At 47.3% G+C, this 22,825-nt stretch overlaps 3 protein-coding genes across 11 annotated transcripts in view; 1 reads left to right on the top strand and 2 right to left on the bottom strand.

Moving 5' to 3' along the window:
* Window positions 1-765: 765 nt before the first annotated feature.
* On the bottom strand, window positions 766-3,909 carry nfkbiab (nuclear factor of kappa light polypeptide gene enhancer in B-cells inhibitor, alpha b). Its single transcript, XM_061300539.1, has 6 exons — window positions 3,558-3,909; window positions 2,522-2,627; window positions 2,210-2,420; window positions 1,700-1,788; window positions 1,358-1,618; window positions 766-1,282 (listed from the first exon to the last, which is right to left on the bottom strand). The coding sequence occupies exons 1-6, from the start codon at window positions 3,806-3,808 to the stop codon at window positions 1,247-1,249; spliced, it is 954 nt and encodes a 317-aa protein (XP_061156523.1). The 5' UTR covers window positions 3,809-3,909; the 3' UTR covers window positions 766-1,246.
* A 2,338-nt stretch (window positions 3,910-6,247) lies between these two features.
* Window positions 6,248-8,703, top strand: LOC133169252 (insulinoma-associated protein 2). Its single transcript, XM_061301280.1, has one exon. It carries the CDS (start codon window positions 6,248-6,250, stop codon window positions 7,913-7,915), a length of 1,668 nt encoding a protein of 555 aa, XP_061157264.1. The 3' UTR covers window positions 7,916-8,703.
* A 94-nt stretch (window positions 8,704-8,797) lies between these two features.
* The window catches only part of ralgapa1 (Ral GTPase activating protein catalytic subunit alpha 1), a 32,776-nt gene continuing 18,748 nt past the window's right edge, over window positions 8,798-22,825 (bottom strand). For 5 of the 9 annotated variants that reach the window (XM_061301261.1, XM_061301267.1, XM_061301262.1 and 2 more), the window contains 7 exons: window positions 22,624-22,695; window positions 22,418-22,541; window positions 22,144-22,299; window positions 20,627-20,785; window positions 19,700-19,827; window positions 12,637-12,761; window positions 8,798-10,336 (listed from right to left, as the gene is read on the bottom strand). In XM_061301261.1, coding sequence (XP_061157245.1) covers window positions 10,191-10,336; window positions 12,637-12,761; window positions 19,700-19,827; window positions 20,627-20,785; window positions 22,144-22,299; window positions 22,418-22,541; window positions 22,624-22,695 — 910 coding nt within the window. In that variant the 3' untranslated portion in view covers window positions 8,798-10,190. Of the gene's footprint in view, window positions 10,337-10,704; window positions 10,814-10,976; window positions 12,048-12,618; window positions 12,762-19,453; window positions 19,525-19,658; window positions 19,828-20,626; window positions 20,786-22,143; window positions 22,300-22,417; window positions 22,542-22,623; window positions 22,696-22,825 lie in introns of those variants that run through there. The other 4 variants (XM_061301271.1, XM_061301263.1, XM_061301264.1 and 1 more) reach the window with 4 other exon arrangements.

The raw sequence follows: 22,825 nt of genomic DNA, 5'->3' as shown, positions 1-22,825 counted from the left end.
ATTTTGATCTTTCTACTTTGGCATCCGTTGAGTTGTTTGGACTACAAAAGTCTCCGCAAGTCATAAAGATGGCGGATTAGCGAAACCGTTCGGCCGCACCGCTTACCTTGTTTGGTAGTCCCGCCCCAAAGGATGTGACGTCATGGGTACAAATACGAAATGGAGTAAAAAAACATCCCCCAATTAGATTGTAAAAGTATCTCTGCTGCACCTGGAGAGATGGCTCAAACGTTTCTACAGTCCTGGAGACTCCAAGTGCACAAGAAAATGGATTGAAATGCCAAGAAAGTGAATTTTCCATGATATGTGTCGTTTTTACTGGTAAGCTATTTTTAGAACAGGCCCGCAGGTTACTCGTGTGGTCATCATGCAGGGGTTGGCATATTTGTCCAAATATCAAAGGCATGTCATCTTTCTTCAAAATGAGCATTTGAATCGAATCTAAAGAGATGACGTGCAGAGCAAGACTAGTAGCCAAATTGCTCTCAAGTGTGAAATCACATGAGGTTGCTGAAGTGAAACTCTTGAAAGTCCCCTCCCTTATCTTGACTGAAACATCCTGTTGGGCACATTCCCTTCTATGGTGCACGCGAGGACGGAATGTGATGAACAGCTGAGTGTTTTTGGGAATTTCCTGCCGACACGCACACACCCCAAAGAGTCCAGAGTGACGCGGGCGCAAATTTCCCCGCTGCGTGACAAGTTCCTCATTCAGCAGTGCGTCCTGCTTGCGTGACAGCTTATGGAATAAATGAAGCCTAAAAACTCATTTGGCCCATTTATTAGAGCCGACTTGATTGCCTTGCATTGATTTCAAATGGATTGTTTCAGCGTGAGCCACAAACAAAGCCTTTTCTTTCCCTGTTAAATATGAGCGTTTTAATTTAAATGGAGTGTCGCTGTCAAACATTTACAATCCGTTCTAGTTTACATACACACAGCTTCCATAGAAAAGACTTCTTTGTATTCACAGCATTTACAATATCATACAAGAGAGCTAGCTGCTTGTGTGGAAAGATGGATGCGTTTGTGAATGATGAGCACGCCGCAAGCCCACGAGGTGCGTTTGCGCGCTGCTGCCGCTAAAGCTAGCTGCCGCTAAAGCTAGCTGCCTGTTAGCTGCTGTTTTCTGCTCTCTTTGCCGTCCACTGTTTGCGTCACAAGACCTCGGCCACGCCACCTCTGCGCGGCTTCGGCGAGCGGTGGACGCGCCTCGCCGGGTCTTTCCTTGTTTGGTCTCCTCCTGCTAATGGCCGTTCCACTTGAAGTCATCGTAACCCACCTGAAAAACACAAAGGTGTTTAGGCGCGGAGCTCGCCGACAGAACTCTGGCCCGTGCGCCGCGGTCGACGCGCACCTCCTCGTCCGACTCGCTGTCCTCCTCGTCGTCGCTGTCGTCCGATTCGCTGTCGGGCAGCTCCCTCAAGTCAGGATGGGTCAACGCACACAGTTCCTTTTTAATGTCGTCGTCGCTGCGACCGTAGGTGAGGTGGAAGGGGGTGTGGCCTCCGAAGGTCAAGAGGTTGGGGTCAGCTCCCTTTTTCAGCAACAGCCTGACCAACGTCAGATTCTGCTGGTCCACAGCCAGGTGCAGCCCGCCGCGGCCGTTGCGCTGCTCCTACGGGATGAGTGAGTGATGTGTTTCAAATTGGAATCCATAAACAAAACAAAAAAAGCATGTCGCATGAGTCTGCCGTACCTTGGCGTTAACGTCGGCTCCCAGATCCACGAGATTCTCCACCAGCGAAAGGAAACCGTGAAGTGAGGCCAAGTGGAGGCAGTTCTGACCTGTGGGAGAGAGTGGGAGCTTGACACCCAACGCCACAACACAAAGCAGAGCAGAGCAGAGCAGAGGCTCTCGTGTCCAAATGATGCAAGTTGATGCTACCTCAGACATCAAATGGAGATTTGACACTAACATGATGCAGGCAGGGCTTGGCTTACGCCTTGGAATTTGTTCTCATATCCCAATTTGTGGCTTTGTGTCTAAGTGAAATCTATAAATACATTGATCAAGCAATGTTTTGAATTGGGCCACATGTAAATGAAGGAAATTGAGTCCGAAGGCCACTCCTACACAACAGTGACCTTTTATATTTGGCACTCCGTATTTGAAAAAACGAAAATGAAGCATTTAAAAACAACAACAACAACAACAACAACAACAACAACAACAACAACAACAAATGCTACTTTGCTCAAAGCTTACCTTGGTAGTTGTATGCCGCCATCATCGTTTGGAGATGCTCCGGGCGACAAAACTGCGTGAGGACGCTGAAGCACGGCAGGTTGCCGTGCCGACAGGCTATATGGAGGGGCGTGTCCCCGCTGTCGTCCACCAGCGTGGGATCGCAGCCGTCGGCCACCAGCCGCTGGCACACGTCCGATTGGTTGGTTATGACTGCTAGATGGAGAGGCGTCTGTAGTAGGATCCCAAAAAAAAATAAAAAAAAATAAGGAAAATGAACGTCTTTTGGACGCCTCTGCGCTTCGGGAGCTAAACAAAGTTGAGCTCACGCACCTGTCGCTGGTCATTTTGGACGTTGAGGAAGTCTGTGTTCTTGGACAGCTCGATCATTGTTCTGATGTAGTCTTTTACCTCGTGAATAATAGCCAAGTGGAGAAGCCTGGAGGCAGACAAGGACCGGCTTTTTTTGAACAGGCGCGGCCAAAACTCTTTCGAAAAAAAAAACAATGTGAGAAAACAAAAGTGACAGGTCAGCATCATTAAAGAATGCTGGAATCAGCATCAGATTTGCTGACAAACATGGCAAAACGGCTCTGTGGGGAGATAGCATCCTACAAGCAAAGCTCGGCTCGGCTCGGCTCGGCTCATGGAACTCTTTGCGTTCTGGATCGCGCCTCTTCTGATGTCCTGTTAAATGGCTTAATAATGTGCTCGGTCTGAGCCAAATCCGATTTTTGGAACTTTTGGTTCGGAGGAGGAATCTGATTTGAATCAGACATGCAGTCTTACTTTGTGGACCCGGATTTGACGCTTAAGGAAATACTGGAGCATTGTGGACTATAATGCGACACTGATTTTTTGGTTGGGTTTTTCCTTCACTCATTTTAAACGGGACCTAATTGACCTGCGTGCTCGGCTGCAACTTCTGCACTCGTGGTGATTTCAGGTACTTTCGGAGCACTTCTCGTTTTGACGGAAGGCAGCGCGCGCCGCTTGGGATAGATAGTTCGACGGCGCGCATGGGACTTTCCCAGTCTGACCCGCGCGCGGCCATCGAAAGAATGGCCTTTTGTTTACGTGCAGTCCTGCTGGTTCAAGGCCGCAACTGAACCAGAAACCCCAAAACTTCCAGTGTGGCGCACATATAGCATCACGTTACTTTAAGAGAGACGGAGGGGGAGCATTCTAATAGCAAGTTGGGAAGAAAAGGCTCCCCACAGGAAAGGGGTCGAATTACCTCGCAGGCGGACGGACGGACGGACGGACGGAAGGACGGCCAAGGCCAGCCGATTTGGCGAGCTACGCTAGTTTGATCGAATGGATTGCGACGTGCACCCCGCAATCGTCATTTGCGTCATGTGCAACTTACGTGTCCCCGTCTTCGTTGACTTGTGTTTTCCATTCTTGTATCTCGGCGGCAGCGCAAGCTGCAAGTTGCTTGTTTTGCGATGGCTGGCACTCGAGTTGCAGGCGCCATATCTCTTCTGCTACAGCCTGGTAGTCCTCCTCTTTCAGAGAGTCCACGCCGCTGTCCAGACGCTCGTCCGTCGACGGCTTCCCTTCTTTCGACTCCCGGTTGTAATCCATTTGGTTGGTGACGGTGGTCCTGTGAAGGGCCATGCTCGCTCGATCGCTGGCGCTTGCTTGTTGTCAGATCGGATGTGCGCTCGGTTCGTTCGCTTCCACTGTGTGCTGTGCGCGTGAGTGTGTGCGCGTGAGTGTGCGGCTACTGGCGAGACTCTGCAGAGGCGGAGCTAAAAACGCTAGGTGGGGGATTTCCAGCAAACTGTCACTTCAAATGACATCCCTGGCAACGAGTGGGGATTTCTAGTGAGGCCCGTCCGTGCACGCAGTGCCATCACACATTTGCATATGATATTTGCAATTCCGTCAAATGCAGCGGTTTCAACGCGGATTCCTGGAGCCTATATATGTATATTCCACTTCATGTCCGAAAACTGTAAGCAACGTACGTATGTGCACATCTCTACTCATGCATAGTTCAACTTGGAAAAATATTTTAGATTGATGGACATCAAGTGATTTCCTCTCCATATTTGTACATCACGGTAATATTTCACAAGTACCTCTTAAGAACAATTCATCGCATTTAGTAGTAGTCCAAACAGTTCAAATGGCAATATGAAAATGTCTTTTGCTTTGCTTTCAACTCTGATCCAGGCAACATAATGAATTTGTGTTGTTGGGAATCCCGGGACCTTCTGGACATGAGATGACAAGCACAACAGTGACTGACTGACCGACTGACTCATGAAACCCCACACAAATTGAGCTTTTATTTTAATCCACTAGAGGGAGACAAATGACGGGGATTTGTCCAGCTGAGTTGAAACGAGTGTGTGACGGCTGGCTGGCTTATTCTCTTGTGTTTATGTGGTGTCTTTATGTCAACTTAAATGTGTCAACGTAATCATTCGTTCTTTCGTTGAAGCAGCAGCTGTTGTGAAATGCTCAATATAAAGTCCTGTTGTTTTGTATAAAACCTATTCATACACACTCAATGTGCTGTGCAAAACACATTTAAAGGCAAACGAATTCAAGACATAAAGAAACTGCAGGATTTGAAAAAAGAAGAAAAAGGAAGTCTCAAACTAGAACACACAGCGCAACTTTGTCCCACACAATCTAATGCACTCCATAACAAATTGGTCTAAAAAAAAAAAAAAAAAAATCAAACACGCCAGCAACAACAACAAAAGTCTGCATATCAAGCAGCAACATGCTTCTTCAGACCCAAAAGGCCTGTGGCCAAGTCAAGGGAAGCGTTATAGGATCGGAGATTAAAACATGATTTGGAAAGAAAACAAAAATCAGTCTTGAGAGACGATTTTCCCACCTTCTTTGCACTGCAGCCATTTGTATCCCCCATGCACATCCCCAGACGGCCATCATCAGGCCAGGAGCTCCAACACTTGGGGCTTGTTCTCACGCTCATCCCTCTTGATTGATTTCCAGAAGAATGACCCCGCCTCCACTCACCCACTGGCCGAACATCGTGTGTATGTGGGGGGAGTCTGGCTGGATGAAAGTCCGTCTGATCCCTTATCAGCCAGAGCAGTTCCTGCTGGGGGGAGTATGGGTGCAATCATTGCCCAAACACAGACACGCTCGCACAGGGCCTATCCAACACACACACAGACACACACACACACACAGACACACACACACACACACACACACACACACACACACACACACACACACACACACACACACACACACACACTGAGGGAAATCCATTCCCAAGCGCTTCCCACCATGCCAATGAAGACACTTGAATGGGAGCGACACCTTCGTTAGTAGTCTTCCATCGATATGATCTGAATGTGCAAGTCCTATACGTCAGCAAGCCCACGCATCGTGCATGCATGCATAGAGACAGCTTCTGATTGCAAAAGTATAGGTTTGAAACAAATATGCATGGTGAGCAAAATGAAAAGACCAAAATTAAGGCTACGATTGATTAAAAACATTTATAATAGGGCCTGGAAAATAAATAGGACAGTTCAGCTGATCAATAATAGTCATAATATAAATACATTACATCTGCCCCCCTCACATACGAGGCAATGGAACAGGAGATTTCATATACCTCTGCAAATATATGCTACAAATAAACGATCGTGTGCTGTTGCCTGTATCTTCCGAGCGTTCATCACACGAAATTGGGCCGCCAAATAATCGATAAATGTACAGCGGCTTGAATTTTTTCTTCTCCACGTCCCTGGAGTGGAGTCATGGACTGGAGCGCGCAAGAGACAATCAAAAACACGCACCGTGCTCCAATCGCACCTGCACCCACTCCCCCACCGGCCGGCCGGCCGGCCAGCCCCTCCTTCGTCCTCCCCATCCGAGCCCTACTTGAAAGTGGCTTCAGACAAGAGACCATGCTCTTTCTCGCCTGGTGGGGCCACGAGCATCATCACCACCACCACCGCCACCGCCGCCACCACCACCACCACCACCACCACCACCACCACCACCACCACCACCACCACCACCACCACCACCACCACCACCACCGTCATCATCGTCAGCATGCCTCGAGGATTCTTGGTGAAGAGGAACCGACGATGTTCGGCGTCGTATCGAGCGCGAAAAAGCAACAAAGTTGCCAAGTGTGACGATGACAAGAACCACCAGGCAGAAGCTGAGCTGTGCGAGCCCGAACCCGTGAAGGAGAACCACGTGTGGGGCGTCCCGAGTCCCGACGTCGCGCCCCCGCCGGCGCCCCGCGAGGACTCCACGGGAGTCACTGAAGTGTGGAACCTACACGTGGAGTCTGCGCTGGAGGCGGAGTCGGACCGACGCGCGCAATTGCCGGACTCCGAAGTGGACGTTGTGTCTCCCGTGGGAGACTTCTCGTGCTTCTTCCCACCTCCGCCTCCATTCATTGAAACCCGGAGCGCTAGACCTCTGGCGCCGCACGGCGAGGGAGAAAAGGCGGCGTTGTTTCCAGTGACATGCCCGTCCTCAGCCCCGGAGACTGACTTGCCGTTTTTGGTGAGTTCAACGCCGAGCACGCACTTTTCCCCTTACGGTCCCACTACGAACGACATGGCACGCCTGTTAATGAACCCCCAGCCGCAGTCGCGTTTGGGAAAACGTTCATTCCCGGAGCCGAACAGAGCCAGAGCCAGAGCCAAAGCCAAAGTGAACCGCAAACTTACCTTCGAGGACGAAGTCACCACATCTCCGGTTTTAGGTCTGCGCATCAAGAAGGAGAGCCCGGAAGAAGCAGGAGCAGGAGCGGGAGCAGGAGCAGGAGCGGGAGCGGGAGCAGGAGCAGGAGCAGGAGCGAGGCGACACCACCGCGACATGTCATCCGGAAGTCAGCCGCTGGGGGAGTTCATCTGCCAGCTTTGCAAGGAGGTGTACGCCGACCCTCTGTCCCTCGCGCAGCACAAGTGCTCCCGCATCGTGCGCGTAGAGTACCGCTGCCCCGAGTGCGACAAAGTGTTCAGCTGTCCCGCTAACCTCGCTTCGCACCGCCGCTGGCACAAGCCGCGTCCACCGGCGGTCGTCAATCCAGGCCGAGGGCAGACAGCAGCAGCGGCGGCGGCGGCGGCGGCCAATAAACCCGAGGCGGACGGGAAGGAGAACGAGTTGTTGTGCGGCAATCAGCACCAGGCGCTGCGGGACAGTTCCGCCCCCGACTCCTCTTCAGCTGTTTACCCGCACGATAGCCCCCCTCCGAGCCTGCTTGTGTTCAGCGGAAGCTCGTACGAGCCGCTAGCGTTTGTCCGAGAAGAAGAAGAGGAGGAAGAGGAGGAGGAGGAGGACGCGGCGGAGATGTTCGATTGTTGCTACTGCGGCAAAAAGTTCCGTCGGCATGCTTACCTGAAAAAGCACATGGCAGCGCACGAGATGGCAGCCGGGCCGTCGCCGCCCGCTCCGAGCCGCCAGGTCGTGTTCGCGTGTCACCTGTGCGGCGCGCGCTTCCCGACGGCCGACATTCGCGACAAGCATCGCCTATGGCACGCAGTGAGAGACGAGCTCCTGCAGGCGAGCGGAGGAGCCCGCGGCTTCGGGCCGGAGGGATACGGCGAGCAGCAGCTCTTCGCCTGCAAACACTGTCCCGCCACCTTCCTCGGCTCTCCGGGCCTGACCAGGCACATGAACAAGTGCCATCCCGGAGACAGCATGCACGTCATCATGCACATGGCCGTCAGACACGGCGGAGAAGTCCGACTTTCTCACCCGTGACCGACCGGAGGTAGCTGCAGCGAAGAGGAACGCAACGCAATGGAACGGGCCAGGCCAGGGCAGGCCAGGCCAGGGCAGGGCATTGTCGACACTCCGTTAGGCCCGTCCGTGACTGACAGTGACAGGAGCTCGGAAAAATACGATTGTAGTTCTGCTCGGTGGGAAGCCGAATTTGCACCGCAGTCAAAACGCTTTCTATCGTAACCTATAAGGCAGCATTCAAACAGCTGGCGAAATATTTACATAAAAAAAAAAAAACACGTCCAGACCAAGAATATAAAAGAGGTGAATTAAAAAGATGAAATACGGCGCTTTACAATTGCTGGTTGCAGTATTTTGCCCCAGTCATGCAGCTAAGCTTACCGATTGAAACAGCTCCGTTAGATACAGTGCCCCAAAATTAATTAATTAATTAATTAATTAATTAATTAATGTTAATCGAACACTGATGGATACGGCCATTACACCATCCAAAAGAAGCAAATCAAATAAAAAGACTCAACGCACGTGCACACGTACGAGAGGAGCAGTGAACTATCCGCGGTGCTGAATAGAATTCTAAATGACACATGCATTACATTTTTGGTTAAGTTTTCTTACAAAGTAAAAACATTTTTTGGGGATGAAATGAATAATCCTATTTGCCATCGTTTGCCTTTCATATTAAATGTGCCAATTGACAATATTTTCATACAGAAATGGAAACCAATATTGTAAAATATCTCGATGGGGTACGAAGTGCTGCCGCAAACGTTTTTGATGCGTTGTATGTGATTGAATCCAGTGCGTATATATTCAATATGTTTAATGTGACATAAGTGTCAATAAACACTCGTGCTAATTGAGGATCCTGTGTTCTTTTCAAACAATTCGACACACCAGTGAAGGTTATCAACACTTTATTCTCAACACATCCATGCTGTTTTTTTGCTTGTTGATGTTTACACATTGTCCATAAGATTTCGTGAAGCCTTTATGAATAGCTGTTTACTTGATCAATACATGCAGTTATAGTACCGGCCGGGTTGGCTGGAATCGTGCAGTAGCCTATTTGGAACGCCTGCTACATACGCTACGTGAAGAGTGTTTGAAATGGAGCGAAACAAGCAGCAAGCTTCTGCAATTTCACCAATTAGAAATCTCGACTTATTTGTCTTGAACCTCGGCATACTTTGAAATCGAACAAGTTGTATATCATTTTTGCCATCGACAAACCAACAAAACCAGTTGAAACAGCGGCTACAGTCGATGCAGTGAAAGAGAGAAAAAAAAAAAAAAGGAAATAGTTTGTCATCATGTATAATGCGAGCAGAAGAACATTCACTCCGGAAAAGCTTTCGGGAAACACACCTGTCTATTTCTTGGAAAGTGGCAATACATTTCCGATATTTTCAATTTATTTTAAGGCACTTCTACTTTTCTTTGTGATTTGCCAGTCAAGCAGAATTATGATACTTGAGATGCCATCTTGATAATATTATGTATTCATTGTAGTGTCGCGTTCGAATTTCACGGCCATTTTTCCGAACCAAATTGGAAGAGGAAGCTTTGAAGTCTAATATCAGGTAATATCAATCCACATTTGGTTTCTGCACCAATTGTCACGTAACAGCACATGACTCCGTGTTCCAAACGACAGATATTAATGATCTAATATGTACATTTATACTCAAAGGGGGGGGGGGGGGGGGGAGCGCTTACGCAGGGGTTCTGTCTGTTGCGCTGAATGACAAAGCCTTGCCAGAATAAAAGAACAAAATAAGCAACATCTTAAGTGAATGTGAGTAACAAACATCAGTGCTTGTCCACACGATACAGCAAAATTCAACACGACTTGTAAATATACAGAATGTATTTGTTTTTTGGCTCAAAAGTTTCCTATTGTTGGCAAAGCATCTTTAGCTCGTATTTACAATTTATGAGGCCAAATAGACGTACAGTATAGCTTCATGCAATTTTCCACTGAAATCTTACAATCATACAATATTTCTCATATCATTCAAGACCTGGTGAAGAATAAGTCTCCTAACAACCAGTGAAAGAGGAATTTGTGTGACGCTATCACTTTGTGTCCACACGCACAGTTGTAAAATAAAGTTAGAGTATAATATATTCCACAAAATACAGTAGCGCAGACGGCCTAGAACAAGTTTTTTTTTTTTTCTTTGTTGGAGCGTACGACTCAGACATCCAAGTTGTGACGCAAGTAGCCATTGCATTTGTTGGGTATTTTGTTTCAGTTTGAATCGGGTGCAACCGGGAGGCCATCCGCACGTCAAGTCTTGTTGGCCGAACCCGAGGAACGTCGAAGCTTCATGGACATGCGCGTCTTGCTAGTTCGAGGAGACATGGGGGAGGCCGAGTCGCTCCCGGCCTCCCCAAGCGCCGGACTTTCTGACCGAAGAATCTCGAGGCAGGAGCCTGCGGGGGAGGAGGAGGTGGCGAGGGCATATGGTGGGGGGAAGGTGAGGAGGGGATCACAAAAGAGTTACACTCTGCAACACCATGCCAAGACATCTAACGAGATTTTTGTTCAGGGCTTCGAAAAACACGCTAATATAAAACACAAAGGTTATTTGTAAGCTGACACACACACAAGGCACTACAAGTGAAGAGCAACATACGGAGAGGTGAAAAGCTTACACCACACTTGATTGTGTCTATGTGCGTGCGTGTGTGTGTGTTGGAGACATTTGAACGTTTCATGCCTGCCTACTGCACGAAAATAAACTACCACTACTAATCACTAGTGATTTCACATTGTTTCTACGTATTTCTGTCCGCCATACCATTCACAGCTGGCGTGAAGAACCTTCTGCTTCAAACCTTTGCCTTTCACCCTGAGCCGAAAACTATCCTGCGCTTTAGGGACCGTGCCACACACAACGCTGTGGTCCTCTGGGGTGGAGCAATGCAGAGAAAGGAAGAATAGCACAAGACAAAGATGGAGGGATGGAGAACACGAGAGAACAAGGGATGAAAGGAAGAAACAAAACACGCAGAGAAAGAATGGACGAGAAGGAAGTCAAATGACCAAAAATAGCCAAATGGGAAGGAGGAGAGAGAGAGAGAGAGAGAGAGAGAAAAAAAGGAAGGAAGGAAGCAAGGAAGGAAGGAAGAGAAGGACGTTAATCAACAGATAGGAAAGCCCAAGAAAAGAAAAAAGGAAAGGTTCAAAATGAAACAAGAAAAACGAAAACATGACAATAAGTAAAACAAGGCAAAAAAGAATGAAGCAGAAAATGGACAGACAATGGAAAAAAACTTCCAGGCTGACAAACAAACCATTGAGTGAGGACATGGAATTTATTCTCAACACTACGGATTACATTGAAACACGGAGCTCTGCAAAGCCTGTCTTTTAGTTTCATGTCGGGATGGCCATTATATGACTAAAAATAATCACAGGGTTGTTCAGTCAATGCCTCCGTTTTAAAATAAAACCTTTACTTCTACTTTTGTGTATACTGTGTGTGTGTGGTGGTGGTAGAAAAGCAGAAGGAAGGAGCAGAGTTCGGGCAAAGTTCGGACAAGTCACAGTGTTGGTCGACAGGTGGAAGGATCAAACTTTCTCGGAGTTAAAGAGAAGGAAGGATCTGTCATATCCACATTAGAGTGTAGTTTGACTTAGTATAAACAAGCTTGATGGGCACTGCAAGAGCAAGAGGGGGAGCTGCGGGGGCACTGCCCCCCCCCCCCCAAATGTGGGTGGGATTTTTTTTCCCGCTCGGGCACATATGATGATTTTTGGGGGTTTGCACATTTTTTGTTGCTTTGTTTTGCAGACCCCGCCCGAGATACCCCCAAAGGAGAAAAAAAAATCCCAGCTCCGCCAGTGCTGGTGAAGGATGATGTCGTTTAACTCTATTATTGTACTATGCTGCAATTGATTGTATTGTGCACCAAACTACATTGAAAATGACAATTCCTTCTGGAAAACTCAACAGGCTCCCAGGCACACATGCAAGACCTGCAAGTGTAGGAAAGGCAGAAAAATGCAGTGCCAAGGCATGGGAAGATTGAAAACAAACAAACACAAGTGAGGCTGAAATGTGTAAGGGAAAAACCAATTAGACTGTTGTTCATGTGGCCGGGCTTACCTTTTAGCTATAGGCAAGTGACACAATACGATCTAAAGAATGGGGGGAGGGGGAGGGAGGGAGAAACAAGAAGAACACAAAAAAAAAAGAACCAAACCAAAAGATAGAACACATGAAGATAAGGATGAACGCAAATCAACCAAAGGGAGAGAAAAAAAAACAGAACGGAAAGAACATTTGATCACTGCGTTGTTATACATAGAAGGCCGTTAAAGGGATAGGGATTGATTTCAGAGCACAGGATGGCCGCAAAATGAAATATTCATCTGTTCCGAAATGATCATCCAACCATGTCACCTTGTGCTCTGAAACATCAAGTATTTGGGGCTGAACAACACACACTGTACATTGGCTCATTGATTGATTTACAAGTCATTCAGCCTCAAAGTCAAGTTAGCATTCTTATCATAAGCTTGGTGAGATGAGCAAGTAGGACAGCACATCTAATGACAACACAATATAGGCCTGAATATCATTCGCTTGTTAGCATAGCCAATGGAAATCACTGCAAATGGGAATCCTTTCATTGCCTATGAATGACAAGATTTGAAATGACAGCAGAAGACTTTGAAGTAGGCTGCGTCATCATGGGACTGCTTGGTGTGACTGGGACCATTGTACCTGTGTCTGTAGGCAGATGAGTGCAGGGAGCTGGACTGTAGACGCGAGCAGCGTAATCCTCAAAGGTGCTTGGCTCCTGATGATGCTGCACGATGGTTTCCAAGTATCGGGCTCGTTCCTCGTAGCTGATGCCACACGTCAAGGTCCAATCAAACATGGTGCGGATGGATGGATGGCAAATCAAAGAAATGAGAACAAACGGGAAATGAACGAGCATTGAAATTCTCTATTTGAATGCTTAGCGTGCATCAATGGCGGTTGGGCAAGCGTATCAAATAAACCCCCCACTAAAATAAAAACAATTCAGTCACTGTAAATGATTTCCTATATGAAGCCATACTGGATAGGAGAACACAATGCCGAGAGCAATTTATCACTTCTATTACAGCCTTCAGCCACAGAGTCAGCAGGACTTCAAGTGTCCATATATTAGCCATAACCTCATTGATAGAATGACATTTACGCTCTTGTCCTCAGTCCGAGTCATACATCCAACTCGAATGACATGCGGACAAGACAAGGCAAGCCACCAAGGCAGGCGCAGCTGCACTCTCCTCTCCTCTCCTCTCCCCCCCTCCCCTTCCCTTCTTACCATTTCCCTTCCCAGCTCCAATATCAAATGATGAGGGGAAATGTGGCTGCTTGCACCACTAAACATGATGAGATGCATATGTGCAGGCCAATGAATCTTCAGAATGAAATCGGCATTTGTAGCTCTGCATGAGATAGCCATTTGCAATAGCGCCCATGGGTTTTCCATTGGCTTAGATGGACGCTCGAAGGGCCTCAAAAGGAGAGGGATTGGGGTCTAATCGTAACTGATCCAGTTAGAGGCAATCATCTGAACAATAACACGGCTCCGTCAAAGTGGAGAGACAGACAGCGCTGAGGGGGAGGGAGGGAGGGAGGTAGGCAGGAAGAACGACAAAGCGCTTGGCGATGGAGACCAAAAGTAGTAGGCAGAGATTCCACAACGTCATTTAGCAGGAACGTTCAAAAAAGAAAAGAAAAAGTAATACAGGTAAGTGACAAAAGCCATGGTGTAGTTCTGCGCAACATCACACTGTGAGCTGGTTCCAATATTTTCACACCATGCAAAGAGTGCAGCAAAAAATCAGATCCATTTAGTATGTTGCTCAGACTTTTTCTGTTGTTGTCCACTATCTGCCCAGCATGAGGTTCGTTCGTTCTATCCAGAAAGAATCAAGGCACTACACTATGTGACAGTTGGGTTCACCCCATCCATTTGGGGATTTTTTTTGGGGGGGGGGGGGGGGGGTCCTACAACAAAGTTAAATCAATCAATGGGAATTTTGTCATCACAATGTGGATTAGTCAGAGAGAATTTTTGCGCAAGTCAACCTTATGGTTTCCACCCTGGACAAAGCTTCTGCTGGAATTACAAAGTAGTTTTGCATCAACAAGATGAACCAGTTAACGACTACAAACAGTTCATTATCCATGAGAAAAAAAATGACATGATCATTGCAACAACTAATAAAAAAATAGAGCCTAATTGAATTTGAGAAGGCCCCTTTTCGTCATGAGTGGAAAAATATCATTTCCTAGACAAGACAGAAAGGCGGTAAAATGATGGGAGGGAGAGAGAGAAAGAAAGAAAGAAAGAACAGACGTGGAGCCAAGAAAGGCAGATAAAATGCCTCCTTTGTGGCCAATCAGAAAGTCATTTTCTATGCTGCGCTTTCTGTGAGTGACAATTCCGTCTCTGCCCATTTGAGCCCTTTTCTTTCCCTCTCTCTCCTGCGGCGCCTCATTGTGGCCGTCTATGGCGCTGGGCTCCTATGATCACTTGCCACAGACCAAAGGGAGGCACATTACAAGCTGGACCCGCCGCTGAAAGAAAGGTGGACGGACGCATGTGTGCGCACTGTGCGGGCGGGCGGGCGGGCGGGCATGTGTGTATACATTCAGCCAATTGACTTGGGAGGATTTCTCACAATGGGAAATCTGTGACTAGTTTCTTTTCCATCCATCCGTGTCATTTTTTCATTCAAGTGCAAGTTATGCAAGCTACTCAAATGTTCAGTCGGGCTGGAGTGAGTGAGTGAGTGAGTGCGTGAGTGAATGAGTGAGTGAGTGAGCGAGCGAGCGGAATGCCAAGAAAGTAAGTAAACGCAGCCGACTATCTCTGTCATGTATGGCCATTGTGCAAACAGGCTGCAAAGTGCTTTATTGACAACGGCTCGGAGGCGCACATCGATAGTCTTTGTCACTTGTCCAGTATTCGAGCCAAGCCCAGCAAATAATGTGGAAAATGACTTGTTACGTGAAGCGCTCGGACAAAAAAAAATTAAAACCAGTTTGTAATCTTTGCAGGAGAAGCTCCAAAAGAGACAGCCATTACGAGCATGGCGCTCGCTCGCTCGCATAGAGGTTAAACTGCTCCCGTGTTTCTTTCTGCCTGCCTGCGTGGCTGCCTGCGTGGCTGCCTGCGCCGGCTGCCTTTATCTCGCTGGGCATCTCACCCACGGCCGCCGCCGCCGCCGCCGCCGCCACCATGATATCTGTCCTCTCCACCCAAGGCATTGGACCAGACAACAGAGAGAAGCACATCAGAGGGATAATAAAATTGGAACAGCTTTACAGCGTGTAATGATAACCCTATGTGTTCATGTGTGTGTGTCCATGCCCAAAGGAACACGCTAATGGCTTTATATCTTTCTGTGATAGCAATGATACGGAGGGCCTTGTGATTTCATTACAAGTGTGTGTGAGTGTGTGTCCACACACAACGGATATGGTTGCACGACTCGCATTGAGGGGAGATGCGCACAAACACGCGCACTCACATCCGCTCCAATATTTATCCCAATTAAGCTGCTCTTTAACTCAATACAGAAGCCGAGGCCATGGAGGGGGGGGGGGGGGGGGAAGTCATGGATTCATTATTCTTTGTCGTGTGCACACGTTTCTTATCAACATCTCCACCGCAGAGCAACTGCAAACTGTATTTCAACATTACACAGAGCATGACAATAATTGTCTAATTAAGGATCTAATTCTTTGCTGCAGGCTCCAACAGCCTTTGCTGCACGCACGCACGCACGCACGCACGCACGCACGCCAACACAATCTTGTTGCGCAAAGATGAATATTTACTCCGATGAATGACATTTGATTTAATTGTCCGGAGTGGGGGACGGAGGCTTCGGCTGCCCTGCCCTGGCCCTCCCTCGCTTCCATTCTACGGGCTTTCTGTCAAATGCAGCTATTTTTTTTTGGTAGGTTCAGAAGGGTTAGCTTGGCATTAAACCTTGGACAATTCGGACTCATTTGACTCCAGCCTTAGCATGAGCACCACCTGTTGATGGAGATGAACTTCTATTTCCAATTCCAAAGCAAATACATTGATTGACCCGCTTGAAGTGATGATGTTCAACGTCTGAGCTTCCAACGTAACAATGAGTGCACTTCCTGTCATCTGAAAATCTCCTTTTTCCTCTTTTTCTTTGCCGCAGATGAGGCTGTTTATGTCTCAGAGGGAGGTCTGCTGTTGCTGATGGCTTGAACTCATGGCTCTGCACTCGCAGCAGCTCATTGGTACAACATGTGCATGGGCACAGTCATTTTGGGAATTAGGATGAAAAGACAGGATGGAACACAAGCTTACTTTTTACCCTCTGATCTATCCCTCAGGTCACGCTTTATAACATGGCCATGTGCTTTTGACATACACAGAGTATATATGTCCTGAACAAATAATGACGACATCATAATAAAGATCATTGCATGTGTGCAAAGTCATTATTCTAGCGACTGAGATTATTTTTTATATAGACCTAGACATGGTAAGACCGAGACAAGAACCAAGAGCACCAAGAATATCCTTTTCAATTGGCTCAACTATGGTGAGGAGCCTTTTGGACCTGGCATGACCCGATTTCAGCAGCATCTGCACCAACAAAGTGTCTTCAATTTGTGAGGTGGTGCCCTCACCTTTCTACCATTGTGAGGGACACACACACACACACACACACACACACACACACACTCTCTTCTTGTCTGTCACACGCTGCAGATTGTAGTCTCACTGGGACAATTGAGGGAGGGAGGGAGGGAGGGAGGGAGGGAGGGAGGGAGCTGGCAGACACAAGGTAGGCAGGCAGGCAGTCCGCTAGCATTTGGCTGCTCTTGGTGTGCGTGCGTGTGTGTGGATAATAGCACGACATGCCCAAAGCTGCCATCATTTCACTGGGAACACAGTGTGACAGAGAGGGAACAGCGGTGACACATACGTACATCCAGCCACACACAAACAAGTGTGCTATCACGCTGAGCCATATGCTGACCCCAGCCACATTACCGCTCGCCCTGCCAATCAACAACTACATGCGCACCTCCACGACGCACACACACACACACACACACACACACACACACACACACACACACACACACACACACACACACACACACACACACACACACACACACACACACACACACACACACACACACACACACACACACACACACACACACACACACACACACACACACACACACACACACACACACACACACACACACACACACACACACACACACACACACACACACACACACACACACACACACACACACACACACACACACTCATCCACACAATAGAACTAATCCTGAAAGCGGCTACCCATAAACATTTAACATTGGATGGATGGCATACATTTGGATATTCGGCCATGCAAATATGCTCTTGCTAAAATGGGCTATGTGTGCGCGCGTGTGTAGCGGCTTAGCATCCCTCCAGCATTGTTCCCCCAGATGCACAATCATCTCAGAGCAGATGGAGGACGGCCACAGCTTGCTCTTTAACCCACACTCCAAACAGATCGTGGTGCCGCTTTTCCAGTTGTTGGTCGGAATACGACAGTCGGCCTATTTATCCCATGTGTCGGTCGGGCAGCGGTGTCAAACGCGAGGCCCGCATCGTTTTACGCCGACCTGGAAGGTAAACCTAGTGCCTCAACATTTTTAATCACGTCCGACAGTGTTTTTTCCCGTAAATCAATTTTTGGTAGGTATAATTAGCTCGACCAATCAGAGGGCTAAACAAAGCAGAATATTAATAATGAACAATAAACCTGTACAATTTGGTGTTGGCAAGTTGGAAAGGTTCAGATGGTGTTAAGGACCACAGAAAAGGCGCGACACTGAGATCGTTGTATTTAAACACAGCTGCCATACAAACTTGGCATTGTCTTTGTGTGTGTGTTTGGATGGCTGTGGTCATGGTGAATGAATGATCAGAAGAGTTGGAAGGCAGATGGACTGCCCTCAGGGCCAAAGGACAGAATGTGAGACACAGACAGGGGGATCAAGGGAGGAAAGGGGTGACACGTTGCGCCCTGCCAATAGTCTTCCCTCCCCTCCGCTATTTGCTTGTATGGCAGGCAATGTGCTCTTCCATCCCTTATGTCCCAATGCAGCAATAGCGCACAACTCAATTGCACTCAGCAGAGAGAAAAGCAACCAACACCAAGGACTGCGTGAATGCACAAGCTCATTGCCGTGCTGCAGCCTTCATCCAGTTGGATGATACAAAGCTACGTGGAGGCTGCGCCAATGTAAAGGCTCCTTCAAACGTGCCCTTCCTTTCAGGCTACAATGCAACAAAGCTACTTCTCCAATCTTGTATTTGATGTATACACTGTTCCCTCCTCATTCATGGCAAGGGCTACTACCATAGATGCTTCTGCTTGTTTGGAAACAAACAAGACAGTTTGTCCCATTTTTTTTTCTTGGCCGGCACTGACTCATTGAAGAACTTGTATTCATTTGTTCAATAAATTGTGAAAAGATTCAGTGAATGGAAGAGGAACAAACGATTGAAGAAGAGAAGCAGAAATGACAAAACCTTTCCAATCCCACGGCAACAACGTGCATGACCATCATGACGTCAGAGTTCAATTGAACTTTTGAAAATCAATGTTCAGAGTTCAAGCTATCTTTTGAAAATCAATCATCATCCATATTGCTTCAAAGGAAAAGTCCAAACGGATTTGACCGCCAAGCTCATCTTTGGGGACGGATGGACATTAGCGGCCACTGCCAAAAAGCTACCTGCATTTATCCTCTTGGAATAAGAAATAACGATGAAGCGGGCAGAAAACGATGAGAAGATGAAACACACAGAGGTGGGTGTCCAGGCAGAGGGAGAAAAGGCAAGAAACAAGTGACAGACGCGGAGACAGTGAGGACCAAAGACGTGCCTGTTGAGAGCCTGAGAGTCAATAATGAGTGATTACTGTAATTCAGGCTGTCAGAGGCATCGACCTGCTGCTGTCACCGATCAATACTCACCGGGACACCGGCCGACACACAAACATCTCCAGACCGCCCGCGCGTACATATCGCTTGTGACATGACATGGCTTCGGCATGCTCGGCCGGCGGTATGGATAGAAGGAAAGCCATGTCTGTCACCCTCACGCAATCTCAACAAAGACAGCCGGAAGAAAGAAGCTACATGGACAAGGTGGACTTGGTTTCATCTTCATTCAAAAACAGGTCATTATTTCAATGACATGATTCACTTACTGGAAGGTGTCAGAAAATACGCAACAATTCTCCTCGTTGTTTCCCAAATTTGAAATTAAAAAAGGGATCTGAACAACCCCAACTATTTCTTAGCGGTTGACCCTCAAAACGCGCGACATTCTCGGAGGGAAACAAGAGACTATGACTGTCTGTCTGTCTGTCTGTCTGCAAGCAGCATGAGTGCCAACTGGCTTCTTTTCAAAGCGAAGGAGAGAAAGAGTCAATCGATAACAATTGATGAAAGTGCCATCACTTACGATCATACAGACAGGCAGGCGGGCAGGCACACCTGTCTTTCAGTCCCTTGCGCAATTTTCCACACGTCCAACTAAAGGGACAAGCCAGGTTATTTCTTGCTCAACTTACTTCACTCTTTGCAGGAGCCTTTGTGGCAGCCTCCATTTTCACCCGGCCTCTTTCGGGACTCTTCTTTGTTCAAGTGCTAAACATTTGTCGACTTACGTTTCAAGGTCCGATTCTTCCACGTTTTTTTCAAAGGATACAAGTTCTGGTAGAGAGGAATGAGCGATTTCAGCGCCCGACTGGCATTGATAGCCGTGGCTCTGACCACCGTTGGCAAAATCTTCATGTCCACAATGGCGCCGTCAAACAGTGGACCAAAAAACGGGACCTGCGGTGGTGACAAATTGTGTTGGGACTCATTCAATAGACACAAGTCGTTTCAGTTGATTGCTATAACGTAAATAAGAAGTTAATCAACAGTGAATTGAGCTTTGTCAAAGAATCCTCTCTGACAGTCCTGACACTTAATGTTGTTACAGTATGGAGGAAGTTGGTTGGTTTTATGATGGACTATTATCTGATTGAGGCTGCTTCTTTTCAGATTCAATTTGATATTCTGCTTAAGGAATCCACCCAAGAGAATATATATATATATATTTTACATTTTATTTGATTGAATCAATTTGAAGAGCAGGGCTCCAGCCCATTTGCTCCATACAGTGCTTTCAGGGCAACAATGCAGAAAATATCTCATCTAACTTGCTTTCAGACTCACCATAATTCAATATTTGACTTGAAGGATGAATGAAACAGAAGATGTTTATGTTATTAGTGCTGTGGTATCTACACTATGTCATACAGGGAAGAGAAGAAGAAGAAAAAAACAACCCCGCTTTTATTGTGTTAAGTCTCGTTTTCGCTATCAGTGCCGCGACATTAAGGTCTGTGCTTTCTTTCTTCTAAAACATAAAGCAGAGCCGCATCTCCCTCCCCGAATTGTCGGACCATCTGGATGCACATGTCATCTGATACGTCCGTGTGTCAAAGGAGTCAATTCAAATCATAGGAATTAACATCATTCAGTGTTTCTAGCTACATTGAAAATATGCATTTCACAAGCTATGAAATTGCTCTTCCTACACTATCATTTGCCCTTATAATGGACAAAGTAAAGAAATGGCCAATACCTCCGGTTTTTTGAGGATATGGATGGAATACATGTGGTTTTTCATGGGGTAAATGACGATGAGCACGTCGCCAAACTCGGTCGGGATGATTCCTCGCCGATAGTCTCTGGAATGCTCCGACCAAACAATGTGGACTTCGTCGTTGCCCAGGTGTCTCAGCTGTCAAGACAGGAAGATGAATAAAAAAAGAGGAATACTGCTCTGCAACGTGAACAAAACACAGGAAAATGCATTTACTTTCGGGAGAGACAACCTATTCAATGCCAAGCATATATGAAAGTGGATCCATCATACATCCAAGGTTTTAGATTCCTTCTAAGTGTGTGTGTGTATGATGTTTGGCCTTGAGCGTGATTGAGTGAATGTGTGATGAAGGAGAGTGGACAAGAAGATGGAGTATGGACCGAAAAACAGGGCCAAATCTGCAGACTGGCTGCTTGTGTGTATATGAGTGGATTCACAAACACAACCTCAATGTCAGATAAAGCAAGCACCCTGTTGTACTTTAACCATGCGTCCATTTTTTTTTGTTTTGTTTTATTGTTATGCTTGCCCTCAATAAGGTCACAGCTGAGCTGCTGGACCCTCCCAAAACTGAGTGCGTGCGTGTGTGTGTGTGAGTGTGCACATCTATGAGTATGTCTGTTCGGTGGGACCATCAGCCATCAGCTGATCCGGGAAACGGATGGTGCAGCACCAGGCTGCAGTAATCCAATCAGAAGCCCGCAGCGACATGATAGGCCGACAAGCAGGAAGTTTGATCTGATTAAAGGGACGTTACGGCCATGTGCAGAGTGCCCGCTGCCTGGGGGTTGACAGGTGTGCACGCAAACACATACACCATCTCAAACACAAAAGCTGGCTGCTGTGACGTTAATTCAACACCATACGCAAATGCAGATGTAATTGCGATAAAGGATTGTTTGAAAATGGGCTGGAGTGGCAGCCGGCTCAGGGCGGAGCCAAGACGGCTAGGCTGGGCTGGGCTGGGCTGGGCCGGGCCTGCAACCCTCGTGAAGATGGGCTTGGGCTCTTCACATAATGGATGGAGTTTGAGAAAACAAATGACACCAACGGGTCCGAGTGCATGTTTGCAAATGAGCCACTCTCATTTGAACAGAAGATGAGTTACATTGGTAACGCTTGAATATTATTGAATTGAAATGAAGAATATTTTTAAGACATTGAACAATTGTACATTTCACCATATTGTGGTCGCCTGAGCAGCACAAAATATGTCCGTGAACAAAAGTGCTCAGTTCCTCGATTGAGGGGAAAGTGCGTCACTGGATGCCGTTTGAAAACAAAATCTGGAATGGTGAAAAACAGTTGATCTCTAATTGACTACTAGTCTAGCTTCAAACATGTATGGTGTCACATCTGTGAATGAATTCTATGGAGTCTTTCATGCCATCCAGCTGTGTCTGCATCAGACACATTGAATGGCTTGCTTCCTTTGGTTTCATGGAAGCAAATTCCAATCAATCACTTTGACTCTCATGAATGACGTTGGTTACCTTCTTTGTGAGATTGTGGTCCTGGTCATGAGGCATTCGAGTTGAGACATGGTAAATGACCTCTGTTGTAGACGTGGCATAATAAGGTGTGGTCTGCCCTGTGCTGCAGTTCCTCTGGAGTCCTCCCATGAAACCACAGTGAGTGCTGAGGTCCACCTAAGGAACCCATATGAACATAGCAGCCGCTTTACAAATTGTCAAGGTGCGCAAGTGGATGCTGGCGTTTTAAGTGAGGATTAGTGATTGGACATAGACAAGGAGCAATTTGTCATACCTCCCAACCCAGTCCAGAGACAAAGTCTTCATATGCCTGGCTTCCAGCAGTGTTGGTGAGTATGGAGTGTTTGTCTTCTTGTCCTTCAGCGACGTAAAAAACGGCTATTTTATGCGTCTCCCGACTAGAAAACAACAAAAGAGGAGACACGTATTAAATGGGGGGGGGACAAAGGCGACGGCACAGAAAGGTGCCGGTTATCTCACCACTGCCGTGAGTCCAGGTTCTTCAGCTCTCTCAAAAGTTTCTCATTCTTCCGCAACAGATGAAAGTTACTCCTGAGAACAATAACAAAAACACTTTGTCATAGAAAAAGCTGTCGGCCTGGCAACTTGGCTCGAAATGTGTCACACTGCTGGAGCTTGTTAGTGATCAACCGAGAAAATTCAATTGATCTTATCTACAGCA

Source organism: Syngnathus typhle, linkage group LG16 (genome assembly GCF_033458585.1).
Source record: "Syngnathus typhle isolate RoL2023-S1 ecotype Sweden linkage group LG16, RoL_Styp_1.0, whole genome shotgun sequence".
Lineage (NCBI taxonomy): Eukaryota > Metazoa > Chordata > Actinopteri > Syngnathiformes > Syngnathidae > Syngnathus > Syngnathus typhle.
This window is presented reverse-complemented; position numbering and strand designations above follow the sequence as displayed.

Coding starts and splice junctions, on each gene's coding strand:
- nfkbiab (XM_061300539.1), bottom strand. CDS start 3,808: ATGGCCCTTCACAGGACCACCGTCACCAACCAAATGGATTACAACCGG. Junction 2,628..3,557: donor GTCAACGAAGACGGGGACAC/GTAAGTTGCACA, acceptor GTCTGCCTCCAG/GCTTCTCCACTTGGCTATTA. Junction 2,421..2,521: donor TCCAAAATGACCAGCGACAG/GTGCGTGAGCTC, acceptor ATCCTACTACAG/ACGCCTCTCCATCTAGCAGT.
- LOC133169252 (XM_061301280.1), top strand. CDS start 6,248: ATGCCTCGAGGATTCTTGGTGAAGAGGAACCGACGATGTTCGGCGTCG.